Source organism: Fusarium coffeatum, assembly GCF_003316985.1.
Source record: "Fusarium coffeatum strain FIESC_28 chromosome Unknown BRIP53273_contig_69, whole genome shotgun sequence".
Lineage (NCBI taxonomy): Eukaryota > Fungi > Ascomycota > Sordariomycetes > Hypocreales > Nectriaceae > Fusarium > Fusarium coffeatum.
The window spans coordinates 122,210-136,695 of NW_022157865.1; the positions used below are offsets into that span (position 1 = coordinate 122,210).

General features: G+C 47.1%; 6 protein-coding genes across 6 annotated transcripts; 3 read left to right on the top strand and 3 right to left on the bottom strand.

The window, feature by feature from the left end:
* Positions 1–239: 239 nt before the first annotated feature.
* On the top strand, positions 240–2,533 carry FIESC28_03242 (uncharacterized protein; the record flags this gene model as incomplete). The annotated part of the gene is made up of 5 exons (XM_031157391.1): positions 240–319; positions 456–916; positions 970–1,001; positions 1,055–2,380; positions 2,435–2,533. The coding sequence occupies 5 exons, from the start codon at positions 240–242 to the stop codon at positions 2,531–2,533; spliced, it is 1,998 nt and encodes a 665-aa protein (XP_031018523.1).
* A 786-nt stretch (positions 2,534–3,319) lies between these two features.
* On the bottom strand, positions 3,320–3,767 carry FIESC28_03243 (uncharacterized protein; the record flags this gene model as incomplete). Its single annotated transcript, XM_031157392.1, has 2 exons — positions 3,320–3,590; positions 3,643–3,767. The coding sequence occupies 2 exons, from the start codon at positions 3,765–3,767 to the stop codon at positions 3,320–3,322; spliced, it is 396 nt and encodes a 131-aa protein (XP_031018524.1).
* A 1,686-nt stretch (positions 3,768–5,453) lies between these two features.
* Positions 5,454–7,442, top strand: FIESC28_03244 (uncharacterized protein; the record flags this gene model as incomplete). The annotated part of the gene is made up of 1 exon (XM_031157393.1): positions 5,454–7,442. One exon carries the CDS (start codon positions 5,454–5,456, stop codon positions 7,440–7,442), a length of 1,989 nt encoding a protein of 662 aa, XP_031018525.1.
* A 51-nt stretch (positions 7,443–7,493) lies between these two features.
* FIESC28_03245 (uncharacterized protein) lies at positions 7,494–10,631 on the bottom strand (the record flags this gene model as incomplete). Its single annotated transcript, XM_031157394.1, has 1 exon — positions 7,494–10,631. The coding sequence occupies one exon, from the start codon at positions 10,629–10,631 to the stop codon at positions 7,494–7,496; it is 3,138 nt and encodes a 1,045-aa protein (XP_031018526.1).
* Positions 10,632–11,379: 748 nt separating this feature from the next.
* Positions 11,380–12,284, bottom strand: FIESC28_03246 (uncharacterized protein; the record flags this gene model as incomplete). The annotated part of the gene is made up of 2 exons (XM_031157395.1): positions 11,380–11,953; positions 12,091–12,284. 2 exons carry the CDS (start codon positions 12,282–12,284, stop codon positions 11,380–11,382), a joined length of 768 nt encoding a protein of 255 aa, XP_031018527.1.
* A 532-nt stretch (positions 12,285–12,816) lies between these two features.
* On the top strand, positions 12,817–14,481 carry FIESC28_03247 (uncharacterized protein; the record flags this gene model as incomplete). Its single annotated transcript, XM_031157396.1, has 1 exon — positions 12,817–14,481. The coding sequence occupies one exon, from the start codon at positions 12,817–12,819 to the stop codon at positions 14,479–14,481; it is 1,665 nt and encodes a 554-aa protein (XP_031018528.1).
* Positions 14,482–14,486: the final 5 nt, after the last annotated feature.

The window sequence follows — 14,486 nt, forward strand, 5'->3', positions numbered from 1 at the left end:
CCTGTTGAAGCTCTTATAGATCCATCGAGTGTTGATGGCTCCGTCTCCGAGACGGGTTTAATAACGCCGCTTAGACCAACAACCAATCAGACACAAGCGGAGATATTAAATCCGCCCTCTCACTTAGCGGCGGATCTTGCTTATCTCCCTTCCATCAGACATGCTTACTCCGTTCAACTATCACAACAGAAGAAATGAATTCAGCAGGTAAATCACAGCCCTAATCAAGATCTGTCACCATGAGGATACTAATCAGCGAAGAAAAAGTAGATAAACGCAATCGGCCGCCTAGGTCCTGCGAGCCCTGTCGGCAACGAAAGTGAGTGGGGCCAGCCTTCTTCTGATCACCAAAGGGTATCTGACATGAGCAGATTGAAGTGCAACAGGGGCCTACCATGCGATGCGTGTACTAAGAGAAACAAAATATGTTCTTATGCCTCTAACGCTGATCGAAGCGAGACCCGGATAGGGAAAAACAGCTCTGTAGCGGAACGCCTCAAGCACTTGGAAAGTCTGCTGGTAGCCGTGGCCGGGCAGAAAGGTCCCATTCCACCTATTGGCAGCAACACAGCCGCCAGTGTTTCCCCTACCAATGTGTCCAAGGACGATAGCGAAGCCAGGATCGATGACACAGTACCCAGTGGACTGCCAAATCATCTTGACTCGAGTCATTGGTCGTCAATATTGGATGACATCAAAGCTATCCGTGAAGACCTTCCAAGCGAAAGCCCTGAGTCGATGTCCGAGAACAGTCCACCTGAGGCTGGTCTCCAGTCACGCAGGGAAACAAGTCTGGACTTTGACCTTGGATTATCTGATGGCGTGTCCATGGAAAGTGTGCTGGCGGCTTTGCCTTCGCGGGAGGTTTGTGATACTTTGACGTCGATGTTCTTCAGATGGCACTACAATATGATGCGTAAGCCAAGTTCGGATGGAATACACCAGCACACAACTGATATGTCGATTTAGCAATTCTACATCCCGTAAAGTTCCAACAAGAGGTATACATCCTAGGCATAGAAAGATGGATAAACACGACTAACTGTGCATCTAGTACGAGGAGTTCTGGAAAGAGCCAGCTTCCGCTCCACCCATATGGATTGCGCTCTTACTCGCCCTTCTTAGTTTGTCAGCTGGCGTCTTTGAAGCTTCAGGCATGGGTAAAAGTTCGCCTATGCCGATTCCAACCAGCAGCGATCTTTCCAGGCAGACAAAACAATGCCTCCTCCTGAGCGATTACATTGGGTCCAATGAACATGCTGTCGAAGCCTTTCTCCTTCATCTTGTTGGCTCTTGGTTGCTGGCCAGAGCCTCCGACACCCGTCTCTGGTTCTTGATGGGAAAGGTAGTCCAGCTCGCTTTATGCAAAGGCTACCATCGAGATTCTTCCAGGATGCCCAATGGGGGCCTATCGCCATTCGATGGCGAGATGAGGCGCAGGGTTTGGGTCTGCATATTCCAGCTCGACGCCCTTATGTCTTTTCAACTGGGTCTTCCTAGTATGGTACCGTCGGACTGTTGCGATACGGACCTACCTGGAAACCTGAACGAGAGTCAATTGCACCCTGATATTACAGAACTTCCACCATCTCGACCCCTCTCAGAGAACACTACAATTCTATACTCTATTGTCAAAGCGTCCATCATGGCTGAGTTCAAGAATGTTTCCAAACATACACGGTCTCCTACTACGCCTTCTCTGGATGCCACATTTTTACTCGACGCGCAAGTACGGAAGGCTTATAACGATATCCCCGACAACTTCAAGTATAGGCCGCTCACGAACTTCCTCACCGAGGACATGAGTGTCGTCATCACGAGGACAACGTTGGCTCTCTTGCATTTGAAGACTCTGATTGTCCTCCACCGTCAGCATTTGACATATCGGCGTGACAGCCGCTCTGAAGCGTCCAGAAACGCTTGCTTGAAAGCGGCTGGTAGACTATTGGAGATACAAGCAGAAATGCACCGGGTCACTCAGCCAGGGGGTCGGCTATATGATATGAAGTGGCTGATAACCTCGCTGACGCTGAGCGACTTTACATTGGGAGCTATGGTGATTTGTCTAGATCTGACTGTCACTATGAAACTCGCGACAGAAGCCTTTCATAGCCCAGCTTCCAATAAGGAGCTGCAAGGTTACTTGACAGTGATCCAGGATGCACATAACATATGGCTTACTGCCGAGAAGACGACGTCGGAAGCACGTACAATTGCTCATGCCCTGGGTTCAACCATCCATCGTGTGAACGAGTTTCTGAGCACAAGATCATTACCTGGGAGTTCTGAGATGTGGCAGACTTTGGACGGTGTTGCTTCCGTTAGCATGGAGGATGGCCTATATATGAATCCTTTGGATATGATTGACGGTACTGACTGGGTATGTTGACTATCTCCATATACTGATTGGAACGTGCAGCTAACTGATTAATAGACATTGATCGACAACCAGTTCCAGGACCCTGATATCCAAGAGTTCGACCTCGATATGTGGCTCATGGAAACAGCTGGACCTTTTGGGGCAAATGACTAGACTTGAACAGAAAGAAGATTGCTATAATTCCATAGAATTAGAATTGGGAAAAGGTAAAAAACAAACGCTGACGCGTTGTTGTGCCTCAACACGGGATCGAACCGTGGACCTTGTCATTACTAGTGACACGCTCTACCACTGAGCCATTGAGGCGCGCTTATTGGATGAAAATCCTAATGGTACTTAGCACATATGTTTCTAGCATAACGTTCGCGCACAAGCGCTTAAGCTTATTGGCAAATCCATACATTATCCTGTTCGAGAACTTTCATCACAGGCTGACATTCACAGCAAGCATCTATCTGAAGAGTACAAAGTTTCAAAAAATAAATAAAAAGAAATAAAGCAGTATCTAAGTCACCTGAGATTTTATACAATGATATCGTTATCGGAGGACTTGTGATCTTGGAATTTGCGTTTCATTCAGGTTACTTACCCTACGACCTTGCTAAATGAGCTGGGCTCGTTATCAGCTCAGCAGCTATCGATTGAAAAGATAAACGTCTTTTACAGTGGCTTTTTAGAGCCTGGGGCCTCAAATTACTTGACGCAGCACGCGGATACAAGGTAACGCCTCAGCGATGGTCTCGATTAAAATCCTATTTTTTCTTTCTTCTAAAGACTAATAATTAAAAGAATAACAAATAAATAAATAACAATACGCCTTGCATTTATCACAATCCCCATCATGCGACGCCTTGCACCATTATCGTAAAGTCGATAATCGGTCAGTTAAAAATTACAGGACCTCTACAGGGCCATCGCCGTCTGGAATGAACCTCCCTCTTAGCACAAGTCATCCAAATAATTCACCCTCTGTTGACAAGCCTCCATAATCTCGTCGCATCCCATTCTCACTCTCGAAAGAATAGTCGCTAATTGTCCCGCTCTATCTTTCATAATACCGTCAATCTGCCGAACTGTTTCCTCCAAACTATCTACAGTGCTGATCATTTTGCGTGTTACCACGCTAAGACAGTCCAAATGGGTGAGCACTTGTGTCGCGTCGACGTTGCTGATGCGCTGTGGTGTGGCTTGCTCTTTGCTCATCTGCGCTCTGTGATTCATTAGCACGCGCAAACAGTCACAGCCATTAGATGGGTACGTACACGACCAGCAGGAATAGTTTCAGACATATCATCTGCGTGGGTTCATCCACATCCATTTTGTCAGGCCTCGAGGGGTTCTCGATCGGGTAAAGCTCTCCCAACTTTCGCTTGTTGGAAGAATCCATGTTTGAATGAGAAGTGACAGATTTCATTACACGAACTCTACAGACAGACTTTGCAAGCCATACTTATAATTCAATCTCCTTCGATATCCTGTAATGCTGTGCAACGGCAACTTGCATCGCCGAAGCCATCGAGTACAAACGGGCAATGATCTCAACCATGGTTTGATGTACAGTGCTTAGCGCCGGGAATCTGCAGGTCCCTTGCTGGCCCTGAATAAGAAGGGAATGCAATGCTTGGTGATTTTGCCTGAGTCAAACGGTCTATGGATGGCGACAATCAATCTGGAGAAACGGCTAGTAATTGCGTAACGAGCGCTACCCTTAGCTGGTTATCGAGCTGGAATACAGTACCCGAGTACAAGGCTGGGGTCACCAGTCTCGACTTGATTTGAGGCCTTCTGTACGACGCTGCCAAAGATGGATGGTGCTTACGGCGTTGAACGTATTCACAGTCTAGATCATCCTTCTTTCTGACCGGCGCAATTAATTCTTGTCTTCGGTGTGATAAAGTGCATTTGCCCTCAACTTTCCTTATGTTTCCTCATCCCTTCTCCTGCCCCAAGTGACCTCATCTCTCGTCAAGCAAGACATGCATGACACCATTCAGCCACAGGCAAACAGACAGGGCTATCGGCCTCGGATTGGCGACTTTCCGATGCAGCTCTGCGAGACACGCCGGAGGGTTTCTCCGATGCTTTTGGGACCAGTCAACCAGTAAATTATTTGTGAGGTCGGCGGACCTCCGCACGCGTCAGGGTATGAGAAAAACTAGCCACCGAGAGCCTGAGTGAGAAAGCAATTCAAGGGCGACGTTTCTGCCACATCCCAGCTAGGAATGTCCCACTTTCTGCTTTTTTATCTGCTAGCTGACTCTAATATGTCTGTGGAACGACACGTAGTTATTACCAACGGTTGATCGACCCTCTGAAGATGGGGAGGAAACCTTCAAGATGGTGTCTTTTGACAAGGAGGCGATAAGACACAAATGGTTTTGAGAGCAGGATAGCACTGAAGCTCTGTCTTGTTATTCTTACAGTTGGTCCCCCTTCGCTACATTGCGGCATAACGAAGCGAATAACGTAAAAGACCTCTCTAGATCATATGTTGCCGTATTTGCCATCGGAGAGATAGTATGGTATGGGTTGAAGTTCGAACTTTCAGAAAATAATGTAATAATCAACTGACCTAACGTCATGATTTACCGACAGAGCCTCATTGAAGGCTATTCAGCCTGAAGACGAAAGCGACCGTCGGGCGAACGGTGTAGGTGCCTTGCTTACGACCAGGGACTGCGAGGTATTTTCAGCCCAGCAAGCCATATCAGTGCTAGCATACCTGCTGCCTCTCTGGGGTGAGATTACCTCGACACTCTATTGGAGCGATATCACTTGACCGGCGCAACCATGTATGGCTGCAAGCCACGCTGAGAGCCTTGAAGGAACGAAACCAATCAACGTCTCGCGACTGATCCTTGGGATTTTCAACCTCACCACGATGTTCCCAAGGCATTTTCCAGGTTGCCTATTTTCTTACAGGGAGAAAGCAGGCTGAATGGTGACAGTAGTGATAGTGAATACGTTATAAGGCTATTGACCCCTCTTCCCAAGTGATCAGTGTCTCCTCGTTGTGGAAAAGCTATATGCGTCTCACTGCTCACCAGATTTAACTATTTCGCGACTAAACATTATGCCTGTCAAGACATCCGGAAAGAAAATTGCCCTTCTAGTTGGAGTGAACAACTATCTCAAAGCCGACTCTGGCACTAGAAAAGACAACAAAGGCAACGAGGTGACCCTTGATGACCTCGGTGGGTGTGAAAATGACGTTCTCAGTCTCAAGACAATGTTGGACAAGAAATATGGAATTACAGACGCCACAGTCATGATCTCATCCTCTTCCCCAAATGCAACATCTTATCAACAGCCGACTTATCAGAATATCGAAAGCGCTTTCCAAAAGGTCACTCAAACTGCACAGAAAGGAGATCTATTCTTCTTCCACTTCTCAGGCCATGGTGCAAGACTTGATACAACCCGCAATCCACCCAATGGCCACATCAAGGATCCCTCTTTATTACCAATGGACTTTTGCCAGGGCCAACCCGCGGTTCGTGGATGGATTCTTAATCATTGGCTTCGACGCCTTTACCAAAAAGGTGTGGAGGTAGTCGTCAGTCTTGACAGTTGCTACTCTGGAGGCGCTTGGCGAACGGACGGAATGAAGAGGACTGTGGGCGAGGACTGGCAACCGCCAGTAAATTTGCCAGCAGATGAAGAACAGGCCCTGGGTATCACTGCTAACGACGTTCCCTCCATCGAGCGAAATGCGGTACCTGTTGACTCGTGGGGTATAAATCCTTACAACTTCACACTGATGGCCGCCTGCAAGTCCAATCAATCGGCTCAAGAGTGTCGCCAGGCCGATGGTAAGATCTGCGGCGTTTTCACAGCCGCATTGGTGTCGCATCTTCATTCTGATTCTCGGTTGAAGACCTATCGCGCTGTCTGCGCAGCTGTCAAGGGAAAGTTTGAAGCCAACAGCATGGCGCAAATTCCCATGGTATACGGACACGACAGACTCCAATTCTTGGGAACGACAGAGCCATGTTGTGCGATGCCACTCTACGTGCGAGTTGAGAAAGGTTCCATTCGCATTCCTGAAGGAACGATTCATGGGGTGACCCTGGGGACAGAATATACTGGGCTGTCGTCAGGCGCTCACAAGCTTGTCGTTGAAGACGTCGACGATACTGCATCGTTTATCAAAATACCCGACAATACTCTGTCCGTCTGGAAGTCAGGAGATGAGATATATCGATCCAGGTTGAGTACATCGCAACCTTTCCGAGTGCTTGTCGACCCATCTCTACCAAGTGCCTTCAACGAGAGGCTCTTGCGGAAACTCAAGCAACATGTTCACGGTCCTGTTGAGGTTGTCGCAGCAAGTCCCTATGAAGACCGGAGCAAGGCTGCAGTGGAATTGAAGTGTAATGATGGTAAAATCGAGCTCTACAAGCAGCAATCTGGAGCAGACCATGGTGCAACCACAGTAAATGATTCTGGTGCCATGGAGAAAGTACCAGGGCTGGAACTGCCATGCGCCACAGAACACGAGTTTGAACAAGCTACCATACCATCTGCCTCAGCTATTATTCACCTGCTCCGCTACCAACAAATATTTGAGCTTCGCGATCTATCCCCTGAGACCGATGTCCCATTCACCATCAAACTCATGGACGGGAACCGATCGTCAGAAGTTTCCAAGGGACAAAGAGTCTTTTCTTCTACCCAAGTCCGCCTCGTCTTCCAGAACTTGAGCAGCGAGACACTATACTTTACGGTTCTGACTTTTGGTCCGGGTCATCATATCAACCAGCTGTATCCCAGTAGTGACTCTTCGCGTCGTGTTGCACCAGGTTCCTGCAATCGAGAATGCCGTTTCCGGCTTCAACTTCCAGAGAATCTACAGCCTGGTCTCTACAAAGACATACTCAGGATATTTGTCACAAATACTAGTGATGTTTCACTGAAGGGCTTGGAACTACCTGATATTTGGAGCGAGGGGCAAACCTTTCACAGTACCAGTAGCCCATTGCGAGATGTTCAGCTGGTTGAAGAGTTTGAATGGTGGATCGACGATTTTGAAATATGGACACAAAATAGACCTGGTCGATGAAGGAACTAGACTCCTCATAGTTTGCACAGTTTAATATTCTTTGACAAGTATTTATACTCCGTAGTGTACATAAGGTGCCCAGTAAGCTAGACCAAGATTCTGGCCCCCACTGTCTATCAACAAAGCGTCTCTCGTTGAGCGGAATTGAAGCTCGATCGCTATATCCTGTAGTTCGGTGGCTGCAGAGTTTGATACATCCTGGTAGGTAACTCGATGCTCCAACCACTCTCTTCTAAGCTCACAAGTCGCCTTGTGAAGCCCTCGGCAAATCGACTCATCCGATATGCCAGAGTCACTCAATTCTTGATAGGTCATGCTTGCCATCCGGACCGACATATCATCCTGGACACTCCACAGAGTGCCAATAACGTGCCTAAACCCAGCAATCTGGCACGCACCGATAAGGTTGATGTTTTCATCAAAGGACGTCTCGTCTTTAGTCTGACCTGTACCACATGCAGAAAGGTATGCAAGGAGGGGCGCTCCTTTCTGGACGTTCATATCAAAAAGGTCAGCGACTTTAAGTGAGTCAGTCTCCCAATCTTCAAGGAGTAGACAGCTCTGTAATGGATCCTCTGTATGAACAAGTCCGTGGCCTGCGAAGTGGAAGATTCTGCATTGTGATAAATACTGGGTGACATCTTGTTTATTCCGTTCCGGGACGATAGGTCTCAACTTCATCGCACTTATGGTTTCGCTGACTGAATCTATTTCTGCTTTGGCAAAAGAAAGCGAGTCATGTCCCGGCGTATGCTCCATCGCAATAAGCAATGCTTGATCAGATGTAGAAGTCTTGATAGCATCACGACGGCCACGAATGATGTTACGGATGGAAGAACCGTAGGACGATAAAGCCCGGTCGAGCACCGCTTTCGAAGACTGTAAATGATGATAGCCTGCGGCATGGAGGGGCATTTGCACAAGAGGTCCAGTCGGAATCCACCAAACACGCGGCCATTTGTCTGGGGGAGGCGTCTCGGTAATTCCCAAGATATCCAGGATTGGACTCGCAATGGTGTCCCAAAGCCATTCAAGAGTCTGCGGATCCGACAAACTTCTGACTGACATTTGGTACTTTAGTTCCTTTAAATCCAAACTCGATAGAGGTAATGCTTGGACTCGACTGTCCGATATAAGTAGAGCATCGCAACGAAGTCTGCTGATGTTGATCACAACAATCGGACCATACTCTGAGGCTTTGTAGATCTCATTGTCACTAGGCGGGAGCATGAAGGTTTCGTAGCCGGGTAATCGTCTGATTTCAGCAGTTAATTCGGTAAAGTCCCTTGCAGCGGCGTGCCTTCGATTGACTGATCTTTCGGAATCATTGGTAATTGTATTGGTCGTTTTGCCCCGATCCAGCTCTGTCTGTAAACTGCGATATTTCTCTGCAAGGTCGGGATAGTGCTTTTCAAGATCTTTAACATCGCTGCGTATATCCTGAAGCGACGAGCCGATGATGCCGCGGCCTTGCTCAAGTAGCTTCAAGGCGGTCATGGCTGACTCCCCTACTCGTAATGCAGCGGCTGCTGCATCGGAGGCTAAGCCGACTGCCCTGCCAAGCACAAACTGTCGATCGGAGATCTCATGTGACCATGATACAAGCTTTGGAACAAGCTCCACGGCAGTTTTGGCAGCTTTAAAAACTTGTTGGATGTCTGAACATTTGGCTATGATGGCCTGACCTGCTTCAATACGGTCTTCCGTGTCTGAGTACTCGTGATTGAGGGCTGCCCTGTATTGAATCATAGACTTTGTCAAGTCCGATTCGTTTTCTTTGACGTTGTAAAGGTCAAGATATCGACCAGCTAGGTTATTTAACCGAGATGCTCTGTGAGGATGGTCCTCTGGCAAAAACTCCAAACATTGTTCTGCAATCTGAATAGCTTCTTTCAAATCGTTCAAGTCTCTTTCGTGCTGAAATCGATCCGCGAGTTGATTGCCCAAGGCGTTCAGATAGTCGACCCGCTCGGAATGATCCAGCGGTAGTTTCTCTAAGGCTTTTCTTTCCAGCTCGATAGCCTCGTTGACATCTTCCAGATTGTTCGTTCTGATGAACCGATCGCCCAACTTGATGGCGACGTTGTACAGTGGGGAAACCCCCTCGGGGTCCAGCCTAAGAGCCTCTCTGGCATATTCAATCGATTCATTGATATCGTCCTCTAATTCCGTCCGCAGGTACCTGTCGCCTAGTCGGTTGCCCAAATTTGTCAAGATGGCCTTCCGACTCTCCTCTGTCGGGTTGGCTTTCAGTGCTAATCTTCCCAATCGAATTGCCTCATCTATGTCGGTTAGAGCGTTGGTCTTGAGATACTGACATCCGAACATTCGTGCTAAGCAGGATAACCAGCTTGACTCCCAGCGGTTCTCGTCAATTATGCCGAGTGCCTCATTCGCAACAGCAAAGGCTTCTTCAAGGTAGGTTTTTTCTTCTGTTCTCTCATGCAGAATGACAAGATATCTTGCCAGTGTTATTATCCACTCGACCCTACTTTTATCGGTGTTTGATGAATCTTTTGCTTGTCGACGAAGTCGAATGCAACCTTCCAGATCTGATAAGTCTGCTGTTTGAATGTACCGGCTGTATAGAGCATGCATAAGCCTTTTCATCGCACGCTCATCCTCAGGTCTCATTTTCAGAAGCCTCTCCATGATCAAAACACACTCGTCCATATCCAAGGTCTCTCTTGTGATGATCGAACGTTGCTTGAGCAGGGAACCAAGCGCAGCCAATCCGTTGAAATAGAGGTCACTGTCTTTAGCGCTCGCCAATTCAACTATGAGCCTCTGATAGCGAATGATCTTATCAAAATCAGCGAGCTCGTTCGTCTCTTCAAACTTTTCCTCATAGAAAAATTTGAGCCTCTTGAGAAATACTTCCTTTTGGGCATGTTGCTCTTCCGTCGTCAACTCCATTGCCTGCAACCCAAACTCAATAGCTTCCGTAAGATCGTCAAAATCTTCACTTTCCGCAAATCTGTCACAAAGATTGTTACTGAGGAGATGTGACTGTATAGCCTTGTCTTTCTGGTCTTTTGAATGTATCGATGAAAGCGCTTCCCGTCGGATTCGAATGGACTCATCCAGATACTTCGTTTCACCAGTCCTGCGATATCTCTCATCCAGGTCCTCCAGCAAAAGAACCCTTGCTTGGCCCCCATCAATAGAGTCACCAGGCCTTTCATTCATGTTGTTGATAGTCGGTGGGGTAGATACTATTTTCTTCGCTAATAAACAAGAGGATGCTGACCTAGTAGCTGGTCTATATCTGATAATAAGAAACTTACTGGAGGCCCAACGTCTTATGATCGAACGGGACCTTGCGTCTACTTTCGCAATTTTACTGCTCCTTGATGTGTAGTAAGCGCAATTGTGAATAGAATAGGCATGTGCCGCGCAACCTACAGCAGTCAAGCATGACAGACGTGGCATTCTTTGATTGGCCTGTATCCCACCCGTACTACTGAGCCTGATAATCACAATCACTTCTGGCCATAAAACTACCTTTCACCCTGGAGGTGGGCATGGGACTTGGTTTAATTACAGGTCAACATCGGCTTGCATCAAATTTATCAATTGGGTTAACATTCACATAATTCAAGTCCGAGACATCACATTTTGTTCTATTTTTGAGCTATTCCGAGGCGTAAGTCCCCAATATACATATCAAATCAATACAAGATCACATTTTGTTCATTTCGCAATGACCGTACTGAGTAAAGTAATAAGAAATTCATGATCTAGCCCAACATTCCAAGACAAAATCACCGGGATGCTATTCTATGATAGCGTAAAGCAACTGAAACTTTCCGCTTGCTAGGCGTTTCAGGGTCGATTTCTGTACGCAACCAAAAATGTCCAGTTCTTGAGTTCAATTTTGTGGACTTGCTGTCTCAAAACCGTAGATTAGTCGACTCCGTGCATCCGACCAAATGATTTAGTCATGGCCCAAGAGGCCAAGCAGCTTGCTCATGTGATTGATAACAGGTATCTCCCGCCCACTGATCTCTTTGAAGGATTTTCCAGACGAAGGTGAATACAATACAGCTTGTTTCAAGTCCGAATCAATAGCCCCTCGGATATCGCAACTTATACTGTCACCGATCATGTAAGTGTTTTCGGGAGATATCCCGAAGTGACGGGCAGCATATTGGAAGATTTCTTTGCTTGGCTTTAAGACTCCCACTTCCTCAGAGGCGATGATTCGTTCGACCAAATCGTAAACCCCTATATCTTTGGCCTTGTCGATCTGGTGCTCGGTCTGTCCGTTCGTAATAATTCCGATGCGATATCCGAGATCTCGCAATTTGACAAGAGTTTCAATGCTTCCAGGAGTTGCTCTTCGACAAGATCTATATGTCGGCCTGTATATATTTGTGAAAGACTCCATATCATCGTCGGTTGGTTCCGGCATCCCAAGGTATTTGTAGAGGAGCTTGAGCTTCTCGACATCTTTTTCATGATGGTTGATTCCATTGCTCAGCCATTTATGGTAAACCTCATCCAGAGACCTGTTGTAGTTGTCAATTATCTTTTGAATTGGTATGCCCTTGAATGCAGGGAGCTTTTGCTGGACGGCGGAGATCGCACAGCTTAGGTACAATTTTGTTAGCGATACTACATAAGGACTTTGAGATCAAGGGCATACCTTATAGAATAGTCATGGTCAGAAAGAGTCTTGTCAAGATCAAAGATGATCAAGGTTTCTTCGTTGGCTACATTTGACGCTGGCTTCGACGGGGTATCACTAGGCAGAGACATCTTCTTGATGCGATCGATCAAGATGTCTTCACTGGCCACATCCAATCTCGGCTTCGACAGGGAATCGTTAGACAAAGACATCTTGGTGTGGTGTTGATGCTGGTGTCAGTGTGGCTGCTGTACTGATGGAAGAAAACAAACATACAGGAAGGGTCAGACAATGCATTTATATCTTGCGCAACGGCTTATTCTGAACTCAGTTGAAAGAAGGTTCTGTGCAAACATTACAATAGCCATGATACTTAAAGTGAGTCACTTAATTGAGGAAAACCTTAACTATAACTATCCCAATGATTGGGCGTGATTCTAATTATGCATTCAAAATGACAGGTAGGTTTTTCCCGAGCCGAAGACATCGAAGTCTGTTGTATGGCTGCATGAGTCCCTTATCATGTCAGTGTAATGGCAAACGTTAATATTCTTGAGGGACATCCTTTACATGCACATGAAAGCACTGCCACAGTCTGATATCCGATATAAATGTGGCGCAGTCGAAAAGACCAGGAAATATCTCACATCACTGAATAGCTTACTCTCTACCCTTTCCCCGCACGTTTACTGTTCTCGGCCTGACTATGGCCATTGAACATTTAATTTCTCATATCTTTTCAAAATGAGACTTATCAAAGCTCGAGTCCTTGTCGAGACGCAGCGCATTTCCTTTGAAGAGTTCTACGGTGAACTTCCACAATACGCCATTCTTTCTCACACATGGGAGAACAATGAGGAGATCACACTCCAAGAATGCAACACCAAGGGTGCCAAGCTGAAGTCAGGCTATGACAAAATTATGAAAACATGTCAGTTGGCGCTCGCAGACGGCCTCGAGTACGCTTGGGTCGACACTTGTTGCATTGACAAGTCCAGTAGCGCCGAGCTCACGGAAGCCATCAATTCTATGTTCTTATGGTACCAGAAGGCCAAGATATGCTATGTATACCTAGCCGACAAGAAGAATGATCGTCTCTCAGGTTGTCGTTGGTTCACTCGCGGATGGACGTTGCAAGAGCTGATTGCCCCAGCCACTATGATGTTCTTCAATCACTGGTGGGACTGTATCGGCACTAAGAAGAGCCTTGTAAGCGATCTGTCTCGGATCTCAAACATTGATAAGGGTATTTTGCTCCACGATGTTCCGATCTCTTCTGCCTGCATTGCAAAGCGACTCTCGTGGGCGGCATACCGCAAAACCACCCGTGTGGAGGACATGGCGTACTGCCTGCTGGGTATATGTAACATTCACATGCCCATGCTATACGGAGAAGGAAAAGCAGCGTTTCGTCGCCTACAGGAGGAGATTATCAAAACAACATATGACCTGAGTCTTCTTGCTTGGACACCGCCTGACAATTCGGAGGGTGAATACTGGGGCTTTCTAGCAGAGTCCGTGGGCTATTTTGCCTTGTGTCACAGCATGTACTCCACCGCAGACTCCCTTCTAGACGAAGGGGAGATCAGTATTTCCAACAAGGGCCTAAAGCTCAAGGCTCGTTTGTTCATACTCAAGTATTCAAGTGAAAAACATCGCTACGGTCTGGGATTGGATTACAGGACTCCTGGAAAGGATGGCAGATTTTTAACTATACCTATGCGCAAGGTGGGACCAAATGCGTTTGTGAGAGTGCGAGTCCCCAAGAAAAGCGGTTCAGACGGCAAGAAAGAGACATCGACCTCGTCTCGTCTTCAGTCTGTGTCTGCTGATGACAACGTGTTCCATAACGTCACTCTTCTCACAACATTACCTCAACTAGATGCGAAAGCGTCGCTGTCCCAAAAGGGAAACCTCGATATCGTCTCTTTCACTCGATTTGCAACGGTCAAGATCGAACTTCCTCCCGGCATAAGGATGGTTAGCAATACGGAAACACCGAGGAAGCTCTGGGACATGGAAGATAATGTCTTTTTTAGCCCTCGCGGATCATACCAAAACTGGGGCGCAGTCGTGCTTGATACAAACTCACTATTCATTTGCTTCTGGCAACTTGAAAGGAGTGATTGGGTGATGAGAGGGGCGGTTCTTGACATGGACAACGAAAGGATTCACGCTCTGTGGAAGGACCTTTATCTTTCTTCAGACGACCATTTACGTCACCAGAAGTCAGTTGTCGCGTATCTGCTGGACAGCGCCCAGGAACAGATGACATTTCCGGGTGATCTGTTAGGAGAGGAGATGGGCAACCCACTATCGTTTCGTATTCAACGTGAAGATGATTCAAAATTCTGCAGCGGTCCACGGTGGCGAGTCATTTTTGAGGCAACCGTTGGCACAACCGGTTGATTTCC